Genomic DNA, 25487 nt, shown 5'->3' with positions numbered 1-25487 from the left:
CGCTGGTCACCGTTCTGATTAGAGACGAATCATCATCATCACCATGAGCATAGTTTGTGTCCACAGCAGGACGAAGGCCTCTCCCAGCGATCACCCATTACCTTTCTCTTGCGCCAACTGACCATAATCTTATGCCTGCGACTTTCCCGATTTCATCGCACTCAACCAATCATCACTATCTCCATCGCAACAAATTATAACCATCACCATCAACCTATATTGTATCCACTGCAGGACAAAGACCTCTCAAGGCCTCTCCAATTACTCTTGCTTGCGCCAGCTTTATGACTCCGAATTTCCCGATTTCTTCCCACTCGATGGAGCATCATCATCGAAACGAATCATAATCGCCACCATCGGCCTATTTTGTTTTCGCTGCAGAACGAAGGCCTCTCAATACCTTTCCCAGCCATCTCCAATTACCCCTGTGTTTCGCCACCTGACCCCATCCTAAGCCTGCGAATTTTCCTGATTTCATCACACTAACTGATCCTAAGGCCGTCCTCGACTGCACTTTCCTTTCCATTGGCATCCGTTCTGTAACTCTATTAGTCCCCCGGTTACCTACCCTACGCATTACATGGCCTGCCCAACTCGACTTCTTCCTCGATCATACCAACCTGAATATCAAAGATCCCCGCTTGCCCTTTTAACGACACCGTTGTCTTCCTGTATCTTAATGTTGCGCGTGTACAACTGCAAAGCCGCAAACAAAGGACGCTGGAATAAAGTCGCTCCTAACCTTATCCCACGTGCGACTCGGGCAACGGTCAGACTTTCTCATCTAAAATTAGGACCAAAAAGGTGACGGTGATAGGCACATTACAAGGACCATTTTTAATAAACCCGATATCCAAGTACGCGCAACCCGGACTTTCAGGTGCCTTGTACCCTCGCACCACAGAAACGTTTTTAATTGTTTGTGACGCAGCAGAATTTCACATAACTAAAGAAAGAAAATTGAGCCCGAGGGAACAAGAATACAAGGAACACGTGCACATTTAATGAAGAAAGAAAGTGTTCGTTGTGATTTCTTTCTAACCATCTCAACTTTTGGATCCGTATGTCTGAACCGCCATTACTGCTCCAGACTCAGAGAGCTCGTTAAACCGAAGACATTATACCACTGCCAGAAATGACGCGCCAAAAATGCCAAGGACACAGTTCCGAGGTCAAACGCCGGAAAACGAGCCGACGCCTTTCAACTCGTGATGAGAGTGCACCGCCTTGACCCAACAAATAGGCATGATAATAAGCGGGCCTTGCCGGAGTAGTCTGTGCCTCAAGAGTTTCCAGTAATGGACGAGGTCACGTGGGCAGCCATTCCACAGAAAGGGACCCCTGGAGTGTCGATGTCTTCTTCTTCTTCTTCTCCTTCTTCTCCTTCTTCTTCTCCTTCTTCTTCTCCTCCTTCTTCTCCTCCTTCTTCTCCTCCTTCTTCTCCTCCTTCTTCTCCTCCTCCTTCTCCTCCTCTCTCCTCTCCTTCTCTCCTCCTTCTCCTCCTCCTTCCTCCTCCTCCTCTCTCCTCCTCCTTCTCCTCCTCCTTCTCCTCCTCCTTCTCCTCCTCCTCCTCCTCCTCCTCCTCCTCCTCCTTCTCCTCCTCCTCCTCCTTCTCCTCCTCCTCCTTCTCCTCCTTCTTCTCCTCCTCCTCCTCCTCCTTCTTCTCCTCCTCCTCCTCCTCCTTCTCCTCCTCCTTCTCCTCCTCCTTCTCCTCCTCCTCCTCCTCCTCCTCCTCCTCCTCCTCCTCCTCCTTCTCCTCCTTCTCCTTCTCCTCCTTCTCCTCCTCCTCCTCCTCCTCCTCCTTCTCCTCCTCCTCCTCCTCCTTCTCCTCCTTCTCCTTCTCCTCCTTCTCCTTCTTCTCCTTCTCCTTCTCCTCCTCCTCCTTCTCCTTCTCCTCCTCCTCCTTCTCCTCCTCCTCCTTCTCCTTCTCCTCCTCCTCCTTCTCCTCCTCCTCCTTCTCCTTCTCCTCCTCCTCCTTCTCCTCCTCCTCCTCCTCCTTCTCCTCCTCCTCCTCCTCCTTCTCCTCCTCCTCCTCCTCCTCCTCCTCCTCCTCCTTCTCCTTCTTCTCCTTCTCCTTCTTCTCCTCCTTCTTCTCCTCCTTCTTCTCCTCCTTCTTCTCCTCCTTCTCCTCCTCCTTCTCCTCCTCCTCCTCCTCCTCCTTCTCCTCCTCCTTCTCCTCCTTCTCCTTCTCCTTCTCCTCCTTCTCCTTCTCCTCCTTCTCCTTCTTCTTCTTCTTCTTCTTCTTCTTCTTCTTCTTCTTCTTATTATTATTATTATTATTATTATTATTATTATTATTACAGGAACCCGACAAAGAATAGGCAAGCCTATTTGTCAGGCAGAAGGCAGTCTGGTTCATGGAAACGGTCGCGGTTTGAGCATGTGCCGTTACAACAATTTTGGTTGCATTCGTGACAATCCGTTAATGTCGTTTCTCGTCTGAGACACCAGCTGTTTTGATTATCACCTGATGAGTTTACTGTGAACTCTTGATGTTTAACTGGAAATTGGCCCGCGCGTTTCTGACGAACTCATGTTATAGTTCGCCTCAGTTGAGTCTGTGACACAATCGCTGCGATGCGCACACAAATTTCTGAGAATGCCTTGATTGACTTCTGATTAACTGCAGCAGTAACTCAGCCGCCACGTTTTCGAAGTACCATATAAACTGAAGCGCGAACAGGCTAAACAATTCGGGACATGTGTTCATAGTAACCACAAAGAAACGAAATGTATGCGCAGTCGCTCCGCAGCAAACTTTTAAGCCTGACTTACAAATATACCACTGTTACAAATGCCGGCAAAGTTGAAAACGAACCAGCGCGTTCTAGTCGCTTTGGACTTGCTCGCGTTTCAATTTATGTTAACGGTACTTGTGAAGCGTGCAGTACCGTCTCGTAGGTGCAGTGGAGGAGCGATGATTAACCGTTTGAGCGCAACAATTCCATTTGCATCCCTGTCACGGGGGGCGTCAATCCACGGTTAGTATAGAGTTTAACCTCGTTACTACGAAGTTCCATCCAACACGAAAGTGCGTTCATTATATTGGACATTTGTTACAAGCACATATTCATTACACGCTGATATCGCAGTTTAACATCTTACATTATCTTCGTTGTATCCGAAGACTTGTTATATCCGTGTTGGTTGCGTCAAAGTTCGACATGGTTCCTTTTCTTTCCTCCAATACATATAAGATTGACGTACTTTGAGACATAACTATACCCGCGAGGGGTATGATTTCAAAGTTTGTAAATCTTTACTAAATCTGTATTGTACGGCGCTCCGTATTAGACACTGCGTTTACCGAAGCGACACGAAGGAGATTCTGTTCCGTGCCGACGGACGGCGGGAACTGATTTATGCAAGCCCGCTCACAGGAAGACACATTTCCTAGGAGACGCACGCCGTTTGTGATATATGCCGATTCGGTCTCGCGTACTGCGTCGCTTGAAGGGCCGAGTGTGACGCGTGTCAGGAATTTATTGGCGTGGGGTCGCAGCCTCTACAGCACGTGCCTTGTCACATACGTACAAGCCGTATTTCGCGCGCGCTCAGACTGAACAATCACCAACTCGTAGTTTGCTTGCTTCGTTCGAATTACGTGTTTCTTCACAATGGCAAGTCCGCCGGGTCACACGCCAGCATCAATCTCTCGCTTTTAAACACCGAACCCCCCACCTTCCAAGAGCAGGTGACAAGAAATTTTGGGCGTTCCTTATTTCCAAAGGACTTTCTGTCAAAGCATTCCGTATACGTTGACTTGAAATGCGCACGCGAAGTTTACACGTCTTAATAAATCAAGTGGCCGGCTCCGGAGTAACTATGACCACCTGCGGTTCTCTAACATGCACCCAAAGCACGGTTGCTATAGTGTTCTTGCATTCCACCTCCACCTAAGCGCGGCCGCGACGGCTGGGATTAACACCCGTGCCATCGTGCTCGGCAGCACAACGCCGTATAGCCAGTAAGCCACCGCCGGGGTAGTGGAGTAAAGCCCACTAAGTGGAAAAGTTTTCACAGTTCTACTTAACATTCCTCTGTAGTTCCCGATTAATTTCTTTCACTGGTCTGTAGTCGCAGCCACGTAGACGACCAGCATGCCACCGCTCCGTTGCGCAAATACATCCCGTTCAGTTCGGCTCGAAACAGCGGTGCATCTTGGTGTGCGCCTCAGTGGCGAGACCTTGAGTAATATATACCCTATACTGCTTGCCATTAACCTCCTTTCTGTGGCTTTCGGCGCAGACGTTTCTCTTTCTTCGTGGTTGCGGAATTTATTGAGGAAATAAAAGGAATATTGAAAAAAAAAAGAGTCTGCGTTGTGTCAGTTCGTTCCGTGCGTTGTCTTTGGGTACGCGTTGAGCGCCTTGGAACCAGTTTCCCACGAAAACGCCGCCGACAGGCCTGCGCCCGCGTCCTTGGCATCGCGAAAGGCGTCGTGACCATTGACGCTTTCGCGCACGATGCGCCGCCTCAGTCCCCTTTCTCGTTAAGCACGCCGCTGTAGCACGCTGGAAAAAGACCGCGCACGGCCCTGGCAGTGTCGAGGAAACCGGATGGCCACCTCTCTTAACGGTCGGGATCCTCATCAACGCGGTATATTGTGCCATGCCGGTGACAGGGGGCTGGGCCTGACTGCATGCGCTGTCATGAAAAAAAAAAAAAAAAAGACACCGTCGACCTTCGGATGAACAGCGAATGCCGTCATCCGCCGAGTTTATTCCCTTCAGTCATATTGTGCGCAAGTGTGTACACGCGACTTCGGTTAGTATCAGCCCTGTCCATTAAAGGCAGTATAATGGCAGTATACGAAACGAAAAAAAAAAAAAAAAAACGTAGCCGCCTCCATTATACCTTATGAAAGTGAATGTACAGCGAAGCTGTTGCAGACGTTATTCATTTATTTTATTTATTCACAAAATACTGCAGGCCCATGCCGCCCGAAGCAGGACGGCTAAAATTACTAGGGTAGAATTACAAGCACCACCACCACAAGCGATGTACTTCAGGCGCGCAGGCAGATGTGCGTAAGTGCAGCACACATACTCATCCTTCTATAGGCCCTCCGCCAAGCGCCTTATTGAACTAATGGAATTTTTCAAAGTGAATTGAGTCAGACAATTTCTCAAGTACGACTTACACAGAAGCTGCAGACATGATGATAGCTTCGGATTGTTAGTCGAATATACGAGAAAACTATTTTTCTGCTTCGCGGAAACTCAAAGACAAAGCTCTTTTCCAGCTGCCATTTGAGGTCTGTGAGTGGCCGCGGCTAACAGCGTCGCAGTAAAAAAAAAAAAAAAAAAAAAAAAAAAAAAAGCGACTGCAGGTGGCACTAATTACTCGAGTGTTAATAATACGATAAATAACGTGCGCAGTCCCGTCATTCGCAAACTAAATACAACAACCGACAAAACAGGAAGCCAATTCGTTTTCTTCCAAATTAAGTATAAGAAAGGCGCGACGAAGGGCCCTTCTCACAAAGAGCGATGGAACGAAAAATGTTAGGCCTAGCGTTAAGAGACAGGAAGAGAGCGGTGTGGATCAGAGAACAAACGGGGATAGCCGATATTCTAGTCGACATTAAGCGGAAAAAATTTGAGCTGAGGCAGGCCATGTAAAGCGTAGGGTGGATAACCGGTGGACCATTAGAGTTGCAGAATGGATACCAAGAGAAGGGAAGTGCAGTCGAGGACGGCAGAAAACTAGGTGGGGTGATGAAGTTAGTAAACTTGCAGGCGTAAGTTGGAATCAGGTAGCGCAAGACAGGTGTAATTGGAGATCACATGGAGAGGTCTTCATCCTGCAGTGGACATAAAAATAGGATAATGATGATGATTGTGACGATGAAGGGCGCGTCATCCTGGTAAACGATGCTGATTGGTCGACAGACGAGAGCGTCAAGGTTACACGAACAAGGGATCCAAACGTATATATCGCTCCTTCACCGTCAGTGAACGAGGATTCTTAGCAACAAGAGATCATCTCGACGCATCAATTTGCTTTGAATGAGGTCAGTGACAGGCTTCATCCCTAAGATTCATTACATATACAGGGCGGTCTTTTTTTTTTTTTTAGCTCATAGTTTTTTTTTGTATAAAGAAGGCTATAAGCGCAGCGAACGTAGCGCTTTTGCAAAGGAGTTCCTATAGGCGAGGTGGACATACTGGACCGTTAATAACGTGAGCTTTAGAAGACTAATACCCCTGTCACACGAGCAGATATAACCGCGGTTAAGCTTAACCATGGTTTACAGGGTTAACCGTGGTTAACGCGAGCGCGGTCTGCCATTGCTACACGGACTTGGTTAAGCAAACCGATGCAATCACGTGGTCCTCATGTGTGCAAAATATTTTGCGCGAAGTTGACTGTGTATAATAAAGAAATAATAACCAGCATGCAGATAAATGTTGCAATAAAATATACGCTCACATTTTCAATACTACAAGCCTTTATAACTAAATAATGTTGATGAACTTGGCGAGTTTCACATTAAGTCTTTCAACACTGGTTGCTTTAGCCGGTTTACAGTGGCTTGTAGCCGGTTAGTAGCCTTTACGAGAGCCAGCGCATTCCATTGCGTTTATTTTTGTTGTGCGTGGTAGCTGCGGTGTGTTAGCAGTTTGTGCGCATTATTTCCTCTGCTAAAGGTTACAAGTGTCGTATGGCCAGTAGGCTTTGCTGAGAATAATTCACGTCGAGTGTTTTCTGTGCTCAAGTGGTTTGTGTGTGTGATTCGAGTTTTAGCATATATTCGGGCATTCCTTGTGTTCGACCGCAGTGCGGTAAGGTGATCCAAACGCGTATAAATGTCCTTGTTGTAGCGTCGGACCAGTTACTGCGCCTTTGGCTCATTGCGATTTCGGACGACGCTGGTGCACTCGCAATTGCCATGGCGTCCGCCATCTTGCCTGTTCGTCGGTTTGCGAGAGTAAACCGAGGTTGCCAAGCTCGGTTTGCGATAACCATGGTTAGGGGGCTAACTACGGTTACGCCTGCCGTGTAGCTAGCGGTAACTGCGGTCAGCCGTAACCGTAGTTAGCTTAACCTCGGTTAGGGCTGTCCGTGTGACAGGGGTATAAGTAACAAAATGCTTAGGAGGCAGTTGTCTAAATGGCAAACTTGGAGACAGTCATATTTTAATGCACTCAAATAAAACGAAAATCTTGAAAGTAGGACAAAATGCGAAATATTCATATTCGAATTTCAATCCAAGCAATATCGGAACCGAGCGCGCCGGGAGCACATGAAAGCCGTCCCCGCTGGTATTTTTGAAACTTCCCTGATGACAAGCGCGAGGAAGCTTGAAGCTGAGCGTATCGGCCAATCGCGGCGGCTACTGATACGACTCGCTTTGTCTGGCAAGCATATGCAGCTGTGTGCCGTGTCAGGATTTGCCGCGACATTTTATCATTCAAACTTCGCCCCACAATTCTTTACGGAGGCGTTGTTGTCGTCTGACGCGGCGCGGGACGCACTCTGTGACGGTGTTGTCTGGATTGAGCTTTGAAATTCGATGGTGAGTATCTCCAATTAGGCGTCATTTTCAAGATTTTTAAAATGTTGTGGGTGCATTAAAATGTGAGTGACTCCAAATTAGCCATTTAGAAAACTTTTTAAGGCACAATATAAAAGTTAATCTATTTTTTTAATTATTCCTTTGAAGCTCACGGTATCAGCGGGAAATTATGTCCACCTCACCTTGGGAACTGCCCTGTTAAAACGCCACGCTCGCTGGGCGCTCATCAATGTTTTTAAATAAAAATCTGTATATTCTAAAACACACCCTGTAGCTTGATACACAGCAGTCATATAACGACTTTGCGAGCTCAGGCCGATTTAAGGGTCCATTAGGAAGGTCAACTCACTGGCTAATGTCGGTACAACAACCGGCCATTGCTTCATGCACCACTCGTAGCGCCCCCCCCCCCCCCCCTTCCCCCTGCGTCAAGAGCGCGATGCTGGCCCTGGTATCAGAAGAAGCGCCAGAAGCACATTTAATGGGCCAAACTACCTATTGTTAGAGTGCCTCTTTTCTCTTACGTCTTTGTATACGTCGCGTAAGTACCTTACAAAATGCCTACTCTACTGTTTCCTCCAACAGTCCTTGGTGGCTGTGTAACCGACTGTCTACGTTTCGCGTGCGGTCAGTTGAGAGCGAAGTTCCCGACTCTCATTCACAACAATCTCAGCCCTGCAGTTTGCACCTTCTCCTCAGAAGGAAAATTTAATATTCCGCCTGCCAGGTGCGGCCGGCTCTCAAGAAACTGCTGTTTTCTGTTGTGCATATGTAGGGGAAGATGAGTATAGAGCAATCATCATCATTATCATCATCATCAACCTATTATATGTCCACTGCAGGACGAAGGCTTCTCCACAATTCTACAACAACAAAATAATAAAAGAAATAAAACATGTACAATCAAGACTGCGCGCGCACAGCGAATAGAGTTGTACATTCGAGCATCCAGCGACTACTCGACGACTGCTCTGCCACCAAAGGTGAGATGCACGTATAAATACCACATCGATTTGAGCCGTGAGATTAGATTCGATCGTTCCTGCACATAAGAAACGTGATACAACTGGTGTGTTTGACTATCGTCGTATTTCTCTTCTCTCGTCGATTAGTATAAAGTTGTTGAAAAGTTATGTTGTAAGCGCCTAAATATTTGTATAAAAATAATTATTTGAAACCATTTCAATTTGGTTTCAAATAATTTAATAACCCTAACCGACTGCATCCGTCACTCGATTGATACTAATAACTAAGTTGGTTGGGTATTTTTGGACTTTACTAATGCTTTTGATACGATTAGTCACAACATCGTTTTTACCCAAGCCAGAAACCCTGGGAATAACCCATCCAGTACTAAAGCTCCTGAAAAGTTACCTGCAGAAAAGTTACTTACTCGGACGCTACAGTTATTAATCAAAGTGTACCTCAAGGCTCCATACTAGGTCCCTTACTATTCGCCACGTTTATTAATGCTTTACCCACTTGTACTAATTCTGCACAGTGCGTACAATACGTAGACGATACTACCCCCTCACAAATCTTTAATGACCTTAATCTGCAAACTAAAGAATGAGCTCGAACAAATTGATGCATGGTGTCTTTTTTTCAATCATTTAATTGAACGTCCTTCTAAAACTCAATTCATGATTTTCCGACCAAGCCAAAGAATACTAGCCGGCATACCTCAGATAACTCTAGATAGTCATGAAATGTCCATCTGCGACTGTGTGTCATTCTTGGCCATCAAATTAGATTCTAACCTAAAGAGTTCTAAACACGTTGCCTTCATTAAGGAAAAGTGTACCTTCGCGGTATTAGAGGATTAATCAAATCAAGAGCACATTTTTCCAAAGACGCGTTATTAGCATTACACTTTGCATTCATTCACAGTCACATCAATTACGGCACCGTTTCCTGGGGAAATACATAATTACTGTAATGTCTCGCCTGTTGAGCGCTCACAAAACCAAGCAATACGCATTATCACTAACAGCGTTTTTTTTTTTTCGTGAATGCGACTTTACTCCTTTGTGAAAAAAAAAAAAACAAAAAACATTCGTATTATGCCGAGCTTTTTCAGCTATAATCTGGCAATTTTGTTTTATAACTTACTTACTAAACAGTTTTCACGCGAATTCACTCAATATAGGTAGCTTATTAATAAGAATAATACCAGGTTTACACGCAACGCCAATTTCCTTCTGCCTATGGCAGGAAATAAAGCTACGGAATGGTTTACCTAACTGTCCCCTAGCTGCCATTGTGATTTGAGAGTTCCGTGTACTTGTGGACAGAAGACACCCCCCCACTAAGACTTAGGAATTGAATGACCTATTCGGGGGGTCTTTTCGGGGCTCTCTAGCAGCGCCATACAAGGACCATGTAAAGGGACAGCTAACAGTAATTACTGCCTGCATAAGCGGACCCCCACTAATGAGGAAGCAGGATTATCGCTTCCGTACTCGGTCGTTCTCGTAAAACAGCTTTAAATCTATTTTTCAACGCCTTTCGTAGCCCGACCACGCAGAGTGCCCCCAAACGACAACCCGAATATGCCATAACTAAAAATTCGGGTAGTATTTCTCGTTTTAAAACGGAACGGAGCGGAACGGGACGAAGCGGAACGGAGCGTCCATGTGCGTGTGTGCGCGCGACAGAGAGCGTATACTTACGTGACATTAATGTCCCTTTAACGGGCGTACAAGAAAAAAATATATATAAATAAATAGAACAACCTCAACGAGACGAGTTCATGCGCCTAGATATAGCAACGCACGGTCTAGCGTGCTTCCCTGCCATTGTGTTTATAATTCCTCTCACTGCCTCACAGCCGTAAACGCACCACAAAATCGGACCAGGCATTCGCAGGACGGGCACCAAGGTGCCGTAAACGAAAAAAAAAAAAAGGATATTATAAACAATACAACGCCACGCGAAACATCGCAACTATACGGGCACGTGTGGCGCGCCTGCACGCCGGAGCAACCTACCCGGAAAAAGGAAGTGATGCCGGTGCCTCGGCGGCCGACGTTGGTCCCTTCCACCACAACGTACGCTTTAAAGGACGCTGGTGCCTCGCGCGTAATGACACAACGCTTGACCCACGCGCTGATGGTCAGTGCTATAAGCGGCCTGTGCAGCTAGCGGGGCACCCCCGAACGGAGTGCAACGCACTCCCCGCAGTGGGGAGGCTAAAAGCGGAACAGCCTCTCTACTCGAAATATTTCTTTCGTTTATTTTTGTACTTTTTCGAGCGCCCCGCAGTTCACGGAAAAAACGCTATGTAGGAAGACCGCAGAGAGGACAATAACATCGGGCTCGGGGCCAGCGTGAAGTTGCACGGATGGCCAAATGACGGAAGTCCCCATGCTCGACGTAAATCTTAATGAAAAAAAAAAAAAAGAGGGGACCCAGAATCAACGCTGACGGAACGGCGATTTGATCGGCGCGCTTGCGAATTCCGCGCTGACGGACCAACAAATCGTGGGCTGTCGTTGCCGGCAGGATAAACTATCTAAATCACGCGTACTTTTCACTTATATTTTAAGAGTTACTTTGCAATGATATAGGTTATAGGTTAAATGTTACAGCGCTAACACGGCATAGGAGAGGGTCTGTTTTCGTCAGGCTGTTTTCGGAAACGTAAAAGAAAGTCTCGCTTACTTCTTTCTTTCATTCACCGAAGATTACATATCCGTATATAACGAATGCACCACAAAAGCTCGCTTATAGGCCCCTTTAGGTATATAAAGTTACCTGATATATCAACCGGCTTTCAGAGCGCTATAATAGCATTCGACTGTAACTGACTTCGTTCGATAGCTATATCATTTCACACTAGGTTGCGTGCCAGTAAAACGCACACGCACAGAAAAAGCGCGGATTGCACACACACACACGTGTGTGTGTGTGTGTGTGTGTGTGTGTGTATGTGTGTGTGTGTGTGTGTGTGTGTGTGCGTGTGCGTGTGCGTGTGCGTGTGCGTGTGCGTGTGCGTGTGCGTGTGTCTGCGCGTGCGTGCGAGCGGGGTGCGTGTTATGAAGTATTTTGACTTCCCTCGGTTTCATCTAGACAGGCATTTTCAGTGAGGAGGGCTTTTACAATAGTATGAATAGCTATCGCTGTGATAAACACGCAACCGGCGAGAAAATTTCGCACCCGCCTCGGTAGTTCGGTGGCTGAGCTCAAGGTCGCGGGTTCGAGACCCCGGCTGCAACGGCCGCATTCCGATTGTAGCGTAATGCAAAAAAACAAAAACAACAACAAAAAAACAGGCTCGCGTACTTATGTTTAGGTGCACGTTAAATAATCCGAGGTGGCCAAAGTTAATCCGGAGTCTCTCACTACTGCGTGCACCATGATGATGATGATGATTTACAGCACCTCCTTTAGAAAAAAGGGGTGGTGACAAATAGTCACCTAGACTGCTTGAGTTACTCAGTTATGCTATACAATCGAACCTGGATATATCGAATCTGATAGGGATCACAAAAAAAGTTCGGTATATCGGAAATTCGATATATAAAATAACAAATATACAAACATTTTCAAGGTTATTTTACTGTTCGTTATACGAAATAATTCGTTATATGTGGGTTGGATATATCCGGGTTCGTACATGCTTTTCATTCTAACGTAACCCATAAGCGTATCGTTTCTCAGGCCCGTAAAAAGCCACATTCTATTTTCATTTCTTTCTCTCTAAAGTTTCGCAGGAGATGCGCCTTTCGCGACATGTTCGAGGAGTCAGTCGATAGCTTCGAAGCCCAAAAAGCCGCGACTCTTTCGCCTACGCTTTACGGTCGGCAGCTGCGTGGACTGGAGCGGCGAGTTTTCCTACTTCGAAGCAACGCCAAGAGCGCGAGAAAGAAATAAAAAACAAAGGGAGAGAGAGGAAACGAAGAACGTCGAGCAAGCAACGCTTCAAGACTTACAACGCCCTCGTTCAATTACGAAACGCTCTTGACTTCACGGGGGAAAAACACGTAACACGTTCTACATAAAAGCGCTTACGCGTGCGTCTCTGGAAAGTACACATATATATCTTTCGTGCGCCCTGTCTGCATAATTCTTCGAGCTCCTATTCCATCCAGCTCCTACAGCCTGGGTATATATACTTTTCGAGTTAAAGAAGTATACTGACGCAACAGTTCCAGCTCATTCTTCTTCTTTTTTTTTTTTTTGTCTTTTTCTTTAAATAAAGACCCAAACGATCTAAACACAAGAAAAAAATGCAAGCGGCGTAGCACCCTAAAAAATGTTACTCTTTTTTTATTTACTGGTGCACAAGTTTCGGTTTCGTTAACGAGGAGGTGGATGCGTCATCAAGTCTCGTGTTGACTCTCGTTCCTAGCGCTGGTATCGCGTTACGTGGCAAACCAGCAAGACCAGCGTAACAGGTTAGCAGTCCTACGACCAGCGTGTTTCATACGAATCGACAACCATTGCCCGTTAATTAAGATATACAATACCCTGTACGTACGCCAACAGGACAATGAAGCCATGGAAGGCATGGGTAAAATTACATTATTTTAGAGACGACGGTGAAAACTGGCATAAATTTTATAATTGTTATACACGAAGATGGAAAATATAAAGCGGATGAAAAGACATGCAACTTGGCCACCACCAATGGCAAACGAACCGAGAACCGCCGCATGACGCGTTCGTTGGTCTACCAAGTTAGCTACATACAACTCATCTAAAAAATTTTCTATAGTGCAGATTGGAAGCTAAAACAGCACGAAAAGACTAGGATAAGGATACACGTAAATACAGGAGCACAGCTGTATATTGAAATCAAGTAGTACAGTGCTGGCGTTGCATGTACAGAACGTATTAAGGAATATTTTGAGGGGAGGGGAGGGGGGTGGTTGTCACGTGCCTGGTGTCCCCCCCCCCCCCCCCCCCGTTACCATTTCTGCGCTCTTCGTTACGTGTGTACGTGTCTCGTCTTTTCGCGTCGTTTACTTCGCAACATGTCGCACCAACTTGCCCCATACAAAAACACTCTACCGGTTGACGCCAGTGCAAACAGCTGTCGCTTTAGCAAAGAATACCGTGCTGACGACGCCTGATGACAGCGTGACTGATCGTTTCCGGCGACGGTTTCCAAGCCAGCTGTCGCGTACCTGATCCGACGAGAGTCCCGTCTAAACAACTTAGCGATGGCGCCTAAGAAATCGTCGTTTTTAGCATAGCGTATCTGTGCTTTGTGTTTATGTTTCAAAAAGAAAACTGATCACACATGTATAGCGCGAAGGTTTGAGATCACGCATCGCTGCGCCTTACACACATCGAAGCAAGACTCACAGGAAGGTGCCGGACTACCGACCGCGGCTGGCAACCAAGGAGCGACTCGTAGACGACGACCGATGTTCACACCGGCAAGCGATACCTGCGCGTCACCCCGCCGAAATGCCTCGCTTCACGTCCGCACGCACCGCCGTCGCCAAGCAAAATAAGCGTCGGCTTATACCGACGTCCTGCTCCTGCGCTGCTGATTGGTTCAGTATAAAGGTTTGCGACGGCAGTCGCACGACTGGAAAAATCGAGAAGTCCCAAATCAGTCGCTTTTTCGACCAAATGCGACCACTTGCGACTACCTAACTTGGTCGCACGACATCTGCGAGTCGACGAGTGTGAACAAGCCCTTTAATGTGACGAATAGTTGTCTAAGCAGGGATGTCTCTGAGGAGCCAACGTTTCTACAAGGGCATATCTTATCTTCGTCGGTGGATTTGTCTTCACCTGGCGACGGCAAGTCCACTTATCCAAACGTTGGCTCTCCAGGTATACATCCGCTGTCCAACCGCTGTCGAGCTCCCATATAGGCTTACAAAAATACTTTCACGGGGTAATAGTTGCTTCCATCGGGAAATACTACTGCGAATAGTATTGTGAAAGCCGTTTTTAGCGCGCGTTATTGTCTTTCTTTTATAAGTACATAGTTTTATCAGACCTCGCCTAAAACCTCTTTTGTGCCTACAGGACAAATGGCCCGTGTAATATATGCGCTGCTACTGTGAGTTGTATCGCTTTCGGATGCCTTCAGCTGCGCGTTTTCAACGAAGTACCCTCCTTAATTCCCTGCTCGGCGAGCGAGCTATGTGACTCATTCAGTCAAACTGCGTTTGTCGACTCAAACTGCACGGGAATCAACGGCTAAACAAAAGGCGTTCTAAGATAAGGAGAAGACGCGCCTGCGTCGTGTGAATACCGTTTTCTGAATTGCTAGCCAACCTCATTTGTGCAAAAGGCAACATGCTGTTCAAAAACTTTTGATGAGAACAGGTCTCCGGGCAAATTTCCGTTATTCAAGTGCGCGGATACAGTCGACGCCGGTGAATTATTGCCACTGCGTCTCCCAGACGGTATACATAAAGGTGAGGTAGGTACACATGTTTCCCCGACATGAATAATGCCATGCAGCTGGGACGATTCTTTTCACAAACCGTAACATATGAAGCTAGACAAAAAAGATAGTAAAACAAAACTAGGAAGACGACGACACTGGCAAACGAAAACGGTACTTTTAAACTTGGCGTATGCAACGGAGAATAACAAAGAAAAATTGCCTAAATGTCAGGTCGGGCGCCACTAGTGATGCGTACACTAGTGAAATTTAGTTACTTAAAGACTTCAGCGATTTTCGCAAAACTTCTGATATTCCGCAGTTCGACTATAACTATTCGCAAAAGAAAAAAAAAAAGCGGAGAAAAAAAACTGTTTTATCTTTACTCCACTGTTCATAAGGGAAGCTATATACACTCCGAGCTTTTGCTGAAACACCCGGCGCGATCGATATGGCGCATGACAATCACAAACATCTTATCGGCATCCACGCTTGGTCCCGCACAGAGAGGTACTATAAGTGTGAAAATGAACACTAATTTTGTGTTTAAACTAGCGATTCCTGCAAACACGCATCACAACGTCGCTCACTTCTTTTTCTATGTACTTTTCGTGTTGATAAGTCCCGCTCATGGGACTTACTTGCGTTAGCAAGCTATACTTCGTGAAGTTCGTGAAGCTTCTTTTGTGCAATTATGTGCAATTCTCTTTCGTTTGCACTTGTTTTTGGGAGGCCTATTCAAGGTGCAAAAGTGTTGAGCTCAAATCCGCAGACCGGAACACCGGTGACGTCGGCGGCGGCGCTGCTAGCGCTACCTTGCGGCGCTTCCTTCAACCGCCAGTCAAAGACGCTCTTGTGTTGCATCACCGATTTCTCGATTTCATATAAAAAAGAAAACAACAGCAACAAACGATACCCACTATGCGGTAATGATCGTTGCTGCCGATGCCTGTGCACTAGAAGGTAGGGGACATTAGTCGTTGCATTTATAGTTCAGTGTTTTATGTCAGCAGCGCTGCTGCGCACGTCTATGTCTCCGTTCTTCTTGTGTACTCCGTAAACTGCAATACAGGAAGTCCTCGTTATAACGAACTTTCTTTGTTCGAAATATAGCTTTATTCGGCCTCTCATGGAGGTTCCGAACTGGAGTGCACGCTATTCATACCGGATTACTCGACTGGAGTGGTATCAGCCCCCACTGAAGCGGCAAATCCGCACGAGACATCTGGATGGAGCATATGCGGTGGCTCTGATTTTTTCCGTGCCGACTTGCACGGGCGACGAGCGCTGCGAAGATACATTCCGCAGCATGCATGGTGGCAGCTCCTTCGGCCTGTCACGTGATCATGACGGATGGGGCAGCCGCTGACAGGCGCCATCGGAACACTCCTGCTTTCATGCCGTCCCTGTTTAGCAGGGTTGCAATGTACTATTTTGGACAAAAGATGCGCTAAAAGGAAGATTATAAGGAAGAACACCCCCCTGGAATAAAATAATTGACAGTCACTTAAGTATCCGAACGTGATTTGAATGCGAAAGCATTACGGCTTCTCTAATTGGTTACGTCCATGATACGTGACGTCATACATTGTCACGTGTCATTTACAGCTGTACCTTAATCCAGCTTGCTCTATTTTTGTATCAACCTTAATCCACCTTAATCCACTTTGATCCAGCTTAATCCTGCTTGTCCTAGTGTGTACTAACCTTAATCCACCTAAAGTTTTGGTAGCACTCGTTGAGGACAACGGCTTTTCTGCCTGATGTCCCATATAATGATTTCGCATTAATAACACGAGACGTGCGATGTAGTTCCGCTACAATCCTGTCGCCGATAACGATGGCGGCCTCAAACTACACGTACAAGCAACCATCATGCCGACGATTACGCGAAGTCTTCAAAGCGGGAAATGAATTGTTTAGTTAAATAATTATTTAGTTAGCCATAACTCATTCATTTTTTGCTTGTCTGCGATAGTACGTTATGTATAGCCTCTGGGCTGTCGGGGTGCACGTACCGTGTTAATGTGACTTTTTTAGAGCATCTCCGCTTATAACAAATTACGCCTATAGCGCACACCATTTCCTGTCCTAATGATTTGATTATAACAGAGTTTACTGCACTTCTCCCGAATACCGGTCTACCGGCGACCTAGTAGCGAAAACCTAGTTGGTGGCATCTCGTGGTGTAGGCATTTAACCAGACTACACACAGAGCCATTATTACAGTAATCAACCACATTAGACGCTTGTCTGCATGCTGGTGTATAACGTGTCAGCAAGCGATGTAATCGCTAAATGCCACCTTTCAGTCTTCCTCGACAAAACAACGAGCTCACGTAACATGAATACGTGTCTAACACATTGTGGACGGACAAAGCGCTATATAGCTACCAGCGTTGTATACTGTCGGCCGCATCTCTGGTAGCCCGGTATACAGTGAGGGATAGCATGTTTACGGACAGGCTAACCTCTGACATCTGCTCTCTGTTATGTAAAATAATTTACACCGTTAAAATTGAATAAGGGTGTAAATCGGTCTATAAACTCACAGCCTTGCACCCGAAAAGGGTGTGATAACACCCTTTTTACACGCGATTTAACCCTCATTCACTTTTATGGGTGTAAATTATGTTACAGTGATAGTACACGTAATGATGATGATGATAAGTGGTTCTTGAGGAAAGGGAAAGGTTGACGCTATCTTCTGCAGCCCTTGAGGGAGCACGGCTCAGCGCCAAGAGTACACGTAATGACGTACGCTGTAAATGCATGAAACCTATAATCCTCACCGTTCACCAGCGAGTCGCGAGAACGCGTCGCCTTCTCGACGTTACCTTTTCATTTACTCTTCGACGGATCCGGGGCACAAATCCATTGTTACGCGCGCTCAAGGAGGCAAGATAAAAGGCGCCTTGCGACGATCTGTATACGCGCGCGGCGCCTTCCAATTCCGCGACCCTAACGCAGGAACAAGAAAGCCACTCGCCGGCTTACACTCCCTATATGACGCCGGGTGTCGCGCGTGACGAGTTTATTGCGTCTCGCAACGACGTTCCGTCGTGATCCAGTTAGCCCGCGAAAAAAAGATGGCACGCATGGGCGGCCGCGCGCCGGAATTAACTGACATCGCAGCTGCTGTCTCAGCGCAGCGGGCCATGACTCAGTCGTTAGCGCGAACCCCATCAAGTAACACGAAAGCGAACAACTAAATTGCCTTCAAGATGCTGCGGTGATTGAACACGCATGCTCTGCACGAAATTGTTCCACGAAGCTAGATGTTCAACGAGAAAGAAACTCATCTCACATATAGAATCTCATTGATACGATCTTCACGGGAACCGGATAATAAAGCGTATCATCCAACGTATAATCCAACTAAATCGTATTACCGGGGGGGGGGGGGGACGTATCATCCCGAAAAACGTATCAACGAGGTTCCCCTGTAGTTACTTGTGGAGAAGCACACAGACTATGCCACGTATTTGCAAGGAGCAGGCCCGCTAGAGATCAACATGGTAACCAGATTTTGCAGCGATGCTTTCCGCTCGATACTATGCCACTCTTACCATCCATGTACCGTTCACGGCCGGCCGATCCCTGTTGATAAAGGGGCCGGAGCATAGTTCTAACCACTAACGAATAGTTAGTAAGTTAAAAAAGAGCGAAAAGGAATAGAATCGGAAAAGGAATCGCTACAATAGCTTGGCGCAAGACCGGGATAATGTATAACGATTCTATACAAATACTGCTCCTTTTCGCGCTTGGTCGGTGGACCGAAGGACGCCTCCGCCAACATTACCACTGGGGATCGGCCGGCCTGGAACTCTAGATGATGATAAGAAATAAATGGAATCGCGAGCAAACATTACATTACATTACGCCCGCCCAGAACATGTGTTTTGTAACGTACGTTCCATTTCATTTGTCATTCTTTTCCTATCGTGCAGCGCGAGTGACCGATTCCAACGATAACTGAGCTAACGGAAGTGGACAACGGAGGCGGATAACGGTGCACAGATGTGAGAGTCGCGTGCGGGGCAATGGCGAAGAGCAGCAATGAATGGAATAAATGGAACGCTACAAATTACACGCCCAGCTCGCTAGAAGAGCCCCCAGACACATTTTGTGGCAATTCTTGCGAGGGCCGGTCTCTTAAAGCGTGACAATAACAACATGTCGGATTCGAATCCAGATATCTCATTTCCTGATCCCTCTTATACTGATGGTGACTGCACTACAGGCTCCAAAAAAAAAAGACGCAAATTTGATTGAAAGGGTCACAAAGGTTTAAAAGTTAAAGGGTGTGTTCTAATGTTCGCGCCGAGTCGGACAGCATCTATCTTCAGTGGACACTTATGGCAACGGCTAAATCAGTTTAGACTGACAAAGTGCTTTTTAAAAGCACCATTTGCATTAATTTGGCCGGCAATAGTTAACAGTAGATAAAACGAAGGATATTTTCTTTGTCTCTATCAAATGTGCGACCCATCCGAAGCCCCAGAACATCTATAGTGACGCCACAGATCTCAAAGGAGTAAAGCTCGACTGGCCATTTCGAGTTTTTCATTTATTTTAGAGCGCAATACGTAACACTGTTTCATTCGTAAGCAATGTGCTGAGCATTGCATGCAAGACTACGTAAGTACAAGTTGCACAGGACGAAAATTAAGACAATTCCACACATCGCATTTTGTTTTACAGCATTAAATTACCCGCTTTGCTTCACATCGATTACAACACGTGCGCTGGATCAGCACATTTTTTTTTCTCTTTTTTTTAAATAAGGTTATCGGTATAGCCGAATCCCAAAGCCAGTGTTGCAAGAATTTGCGACGTCGGAAGAAGCTGCTGCGAAACTTCGAGGTGGCGTAGTCGCCATTTCGCCGCCTGGTATAATCGCGCTCACAACCTCGTGGTTCAGCAGTGCGCAACGGCTACAAACGCGAGGCCGCGCGAGGCGGAGAAAACTCTACCGACAAAGTCGTGCCCGCTCTGCTGAATAGCTCCACACACGCCCAAAGCGGGCCCGGCGCCAGAGTCACGTGGGGCAACTCGTGAAGTACAACGTCCCGGCAACAACGGGGCCTCGGAACGCCGCGCGCGCGCACAAACCAAGCTGCTCCAGAAAAGCCTCGCTGCGGCCGCGTTCGTACAATCTGGAATCGTGCGTGCACCCCGTGGATTCTAGCACGCGCAAGCAAGCACACACACACATACACACAAACTGGATCTTCACTCAACATGAAAAACAGCTGCGGTTTACCCACGGCTCCCAAAAGGACAACGCCGACAGCAATCGACATCGCCATGTGCGCGAGGGCTGGTCTATAGACTTCGACCTCTTCTTAAAGTAAGACAACAGAGAAGTGTACCTTGGAGCAGAAGCATCGTCGTTCGAGCCGATATACCATTCGCGTTGGCACCGGAGACCGGGATTGCATTTATGAGCAGCGCGTCCGGTGGTTGATCTGAACTGTGATGTAGGCTTGGGTTTTTAGGCATGCCAGCGAATTAGCATTCCTTTCATTTTGGACAGTGTGCACCGGCCTCTGTACTTACCTTTAAAAAAAACACATACGCCTGTTGTCCGGTCCATAACGAAACAGTATAGTTAATCTGCACTCCCTCTGTGTGTCCGTACGTCGTTCACCACACGATGCAGCGTTCTGAGGCACCTGGTAGTCGCCGGGGCGTTGTTCCTGCAGCATTGTTCCTGATGCGCAGCAGCATTCTATTGCGTGCTAAGTCGAGCCAACATGTCGCACCCGGGCATAGTCAGAACACCGTCCGAGGAGTTCATGCGCAATGCTAAACGCTGCTATCGCTGTCAACGCGATAGTTGGCAACCCTGTGCCAATTTTCTTCGTTTGGTCGCTCGTTGACCGTTCCTTAGCCTCTTCTCAAGCTTCTTCGACGTCGTTAACATTTAAGTTCCTACCTCACGTGTTAGTGCTGGTAGAATGCGTAGAATACAGTGTAATAGCCAATACGATAACCTAAAGTTAAAGAGAAAAAGCAAGGGAACCCGACGAAGCGATCGACCTTACGAGCGTCCGTGATCGGCATAAATACTACCATAGTGGCCAAGGAGACAGCTATGGGGTTTCTGCCGTGCTGCGCCTATCACCTGCGAAGCATCTGTAGAGCTGCAGCGACTGCCTAGCACGTACACGGCGAAGCCGCGCACAAGGCGCGCTTGCATGCACGAACGCGTGCATGGAGGTAGATCCGTCAAACGCGGCCGATCCGGTTCGCTGGAACCAGAATCTTGCAGCGAGTCGAAAAGTAATTGCTCGCCTTCATATGAGCACGAATCTTTTATGACAAGCAAGCGAGCAAATCAGCAAAGAACAAAGGAACTGCGACACAGCACGACGAGAACAATTCTCTCACGTCTTGTTTCGTTCGCGAGTGCTCCGACATGCTTGCAGGAGGTCATATCGCCGTACTGGCTAATTTTCCGGTCGGTGACGAGGCAGAAATTTGATTGCGAAGGAAACAGCTGCAACGTTCATTCTCTTGTCTGTTTTCTTTCTTTTCTTTTCAAAGCAAGTTATATTTAGTGTTTGCTGTGGTTCGCGCAGCTTTTTTGTCTGCACGGTACAGCGCATGTCTCGTGAGCTGCTTTTTGACCTTCGTCTTAACGGCGAGCGCTGCGTAGACAGCTACCAACAATTACCAACGCCTACAGACCTCAATACCTTGTCGAAAGCTTCTTGTTTGTCATATGTCTAATCACGCAGGAACAAACACAAAGTCCCGGAGAGAGGGGCGAAACCTGAGGAGAGGAAAAGTGTAGGGACGATCATGGCAAATAAAGTGTCGCTTTAAGAATACAGGAAGAAAGAAACGAAGGAGGGAAAGAAGAAAAAATGCTGTTGCAGAAATCATCGATGACGGTCAAGAGGGAGTGAGAGATTTCATTGAAGGTAAGACTGAGAGGTCGGCCTAGGATAGTGTGCTCTAGCCTGCTACTCTGCACGGGGGAAGAGAAGGGGAATGAAAGACATGATTGGTCGAAGGAATCGAATGCTTTATGGGTACAGCCGACATCGAATGGACACACCAGCCATACTTCCGAAGCATACTGCTGACGTCGACAACAGTGCTTGGGTGATGGCAGGACAAATTATCGTCATGTTTTCTGTAGACGGCATTGACAGCGTGACGACGACGGAATGACGACCGAGATGACAGCAATGACGACAACGAAATCACGACCACGTCACGGCGATAGCATCACAACGGCTGCGAAGCTACGCTCGTTCTTCCCGCACGGAGGTGCAGAATGTGGGCGACGAGCACAGTGTGTGATATCAATTTAGAGGTTGTGTGCATACGCCGAGTCGGAACCTGTGCCCCGCAAAACCGTTGGCACCCATGTACAGTGTAAGAAGACGAACTGCACATATTCTGGACTGCTTCGCGAACTTCGCGGACATATAACGACCAAAATTCGTGTCACGCAGACACTGCACGACGTTTTTTGGCGAAATTCCCATAGATGCCCATATATCCAGTGCGACTTGTGAGAGTTGTGCGAGCCAATACATATCCTGACGTTATGACGCATCCACCTCCTGTGATCTACTCTGGACGTCGTAAAATGCCGCCATATCGCCGAATTCGCCATCTTGTCCGCTCTGATTGACCCAGACGGCTGCTACTGCCTCTCTGGTTGGTTCAAAATGCCGCCATTGCAAAAATTATACAATATGGCGGAACCTGGGCCGGTATTTTGTAGCTACGCGTTATGCTTTATATCTATACTAGTCTTATCATCCACCGCTCACGGCCGGCTGATCCCATTGATAACGTGAGCGGACCGTCGCTCTGACCACTGACCAAGCGCGAAAAGGCATTAGCATCGGAAAGGCATCGCTACAAAATACCGGCCCTGACCATCTCCGGAATGGCACCGCTGAATACCGAAACTTGTTTGTAGAAACAAGTCTTATAATAAATTACATAGGGTAATCTAACGCTTGCCAGTATATTTTATTTTTTTCTAAAATTGAGAGAGTTACGACTTCATTGTAACGCATAATAACATGGCAAGTCGAAAAATGTCTATGTCAGGTCTGTTTTAAATCCTCTTAAGCAGCACACAGATTTCATAAAAAGACTGTAAATTGGTTTTGTTGGGTCTATGACGTAGGTGAGCGATGTAGTACTTCGTATCGCGAAAATTACAACGAAGAACAAAGAAGCCCTTTCCAATTCACTACCGTCATAGCTCGCCGCGGAAGCCTATTGTTTACAGCTCACATGTAACACACGAACCGTAAGCACTTACAGTGCAATGATGCAACTCATAGACAGCGTCCACTGAATCGCAATGAAAACAACTGTAACGCAGCAAACTACGGCTAGGCTTTGTTAAGTGCAGCTTCACTTCTTGTTGCTTGACGGCTCCACGCTTCAACGTTTAACCCCACAGAAAATCGCGCTGCCTGGAAAGTACGATTTAAAATTAGCACAGCATCGCGATTGGACGACCAGGGTACATTCTCTAGAGCTGCTCGCAATTAAAATGTTCATCGCCTGACGTTTCAAGTTTCCCCCTTTCTTCCCTTCATTTTTACAATTGTTGTAACACCTTTGCAAGACGAATACGCAGACGTGTATTGGCGTTTGCCTGTTTGCTGATCATGGCTTGTGTTCAACATTGCCAAGCATCTATCTCATTTACACTGTTCACAGAGCAACGTCGAAACACTGGTTTCCAGCAGTTCTTTGAAAACGCGCAGCTCGTGTTTGACTGGCTTCCTTTCGAGCTTCCGACTTTTTTACGCTGACAACAGTAAAGCGCTCGCGCATGACGACACTACGACGACGCGACACAGTTTCTCTTTAATAGCCTGCAATCAGGTTCATCGTGTCGCTCTAGCTGACAAGCCTGTGTTCGCATCTAAAACGGAAGTCACAAGCTTTGACACTGCGAAAATGAATTGCGAGTATAGTAGGACGTGCGGCTTGACGCTGTACTTGGCATAACTTCTGCATCTGGCAGAAATCGAAGAGAACATGGCTTTTCCGGCACGACCAATCGTGAATTCACGCCTCAACTCGTAACTTTCTTGCTCAACGAGTGTGTGCGAATACATGACGCAGATTTGGGTGAAGAACCCAACAAACGACGTCTGCTGGCGGATGTTTTAACTCGCAACGTGCATGTCACACCAAAGGCACGAAATAAAACAACAACAAATAAGAAAAAAAGTAAAAAGGTAGCGCGACACTGCAAACACTGCGCCAAAACATTGCCCGATCTCCGTGCGGCCGTGCCAAACTCAACAGCCGCTCCCGCACACGTTGGCACTTACTCGTTTTGCGTGGTGCCGTTCCGCCGGTCGTGGTCGATATTTCCGGGAAACCCTCGTTGAAAGGCCGCCCGCCTCCAGCCGCGTTCCGCTGTCGACCCGAAACACAACCGACGAAAAAGAAAACCCTCGCTACAAGCACTGTCAAACCTCAGTACGCAGCTTGCTTGCTTCTAATCACCGAACGTGGTCGGCCGGCAGCATACCCGCGACAACAAGACCACGTGCTTTTCTTTCACCAATGATGATAACCGGGTCAGCGAGATCACACTCCGATGCCGTGGGGCCCGCCGCCTCCGTCACTTCGTCCGGAAGAGTCACGTGTAGCCTCGTGTAGTTAACTTCAGCTGCCTTGCACTTATACTGACTAGCTTGTGTCCACAAAGCGCAGGTTCACAAACTCCGCGCTTTCAGCTGGGAGGTCGCAGTCGCTCACTTTTTGGCAGTCTCTCGACGCAGCAGGGCGCTGTTTTCCAATCCTCCAGTGCAGTGCATTCCCAATGGATCGACCGCTTCCCGCGCGCCGAAGCTGTGAGATACAGTGCCGAGACGATATGTCTACGCCGCGTCCGGGCCGGAAAGCCGTCGCCCTTTTCTTGCCGAGACTTCGCAAGGGCTCGCTTGTCAAACCCGTGGCGCTCGCGTTTTCATTTTTTGCTTCGCTAACTGCGCCGTCGCATATTGCTCCCTGCAGTTTTTCTGCTTCCTCTGCATGAATCGCGGTGCGGGTGGCGCGGCGGTAGGTGGAGCCCGCTCTGTGGAAAGAAGGAAGACGAGCCGCAAAAAGGACTTTAAAAAAAGAGAGAGAAAGAAAGAGTAAAGAAAAGCGGCGGGTTGGGAAGAAAAGAAAGACGGCACAAAACGGGCCCGCTCGCCACCAGTCACCGCCACTCCCCGTCGCCGAATGGCGGCACCATGGCGCCATTGTGGCGAGCAGGCGAACCGCGCAGATGCAATAAATACGGCGCGCGCCTTTCGTTTGTTTGCGCGCGTAAAATTGGCCCTGGCGACGGCTGGAGATGGAGCCAGATGGCGGAAATTCCAGGTGTGTGTTGATTGTGTTCCAACAAGAGGAAGGTCGAGTTGATCGTATCAGTGGCAATGTGGGAGAGAAAAAAAAAATGCAGGTCCAACGCAAATCTCGGAATCTAAGCTTTGACGAAGCGGCAGTTTAAATGCTTTACAAATAAAGGCTGATGCAGAGACTTTTGCTTTCATCCTGTGCAACGTGTAATGTCATACAGTGTTTACGTTTATCCCCTACAAAGTTCGCAACTTGATTCCC

At 47.4% G+C, this 25487-nt stretch overlaps 2 protein-coding genes across 2 annotated transcripts in view; one reads left to right on the top strand and one right to left on the bottom strand.

The window, feature by feature from the left end:
* Positions 1 to 25016, bottom strand: part of LOC119463341 (4-galactosyl-N-acetylglucosaminide 3-alpha-L-fucosyltransferase FUT6) — a 54423-nt gene extending 29407 nt beyond the window's left edge. Inside the window, exon 1 of the mRNA XM_037724148.2 lies at positions 24206 to 25016. The gene's annotated coding sequence lies outside the window, so the exon portion shown is untranslated. The remainder of the gene's footprint in view (positions 1 to 24205) is intronic.
* LOC119463741 (uncharacterized protein DDB_G0271670-like) lies at positions 1299 to 6678 on the top strand. The gene is made up of 3 exons (XM_037724565.2): positions 1299 to 1405; positions 1523 to 2224; positions 6654 to 6678. Exons 1-3 carry the CDS (start codon positions 1299 to 1301, stop codon positions 6676 to 6678), a joined length of 834 nt encoding a protein of 277 aa, XP_037580493.2.
* Positions 25017 to 25487: the final 471 nt, after the last annotated feature.

Source organism: Dermacentor silvarum, chromosome 9 (genome assembly GCF_013339745.2).
Source record: "Dermacentor silvarum isolate Dsil-2018 chromosome 9, BIME_Dsil_1.4, whole genome shotgun sequence".
Lineage (NCBI taxonomy): Eukaryota > Metazoa > Arthropoda > Arachnida > Ixodida > Ixodidae > Dermacentor > Dermacentor silvarum.
The sequence above is the reverse complement of the archived record's forward strand: the minus strand, read 5'-3'. Positions and strand labels throughout refer to the sequence as shown.

Excerpts from the sequence above, each read along its gene's own strand:
- LOC119463741 (XM_037724565.2), top strand. The coding sequence starts at position 1,299 with ATGGACGAGGTCACGTGGGCAGCCATTCCACAGAAAGGGACCCCTGGA. Across the intron at positions 1,406-1,522 it reads TCTTCTTCTCCTTCTTCTTC|CTCCTCCTCCTTCTCCTCCT; the intron begins TCCTCCTTCTTC and ends TCCTCCTCCTCT. Across the intron at positions 2,225-6,653 it reads TCCTTCTCCTCCTTCTCCTT|GTTACAAGTGTCGTATGGCC; the intron begins CTTCTTCTTCTT and ends CCTCTGCTAAAG.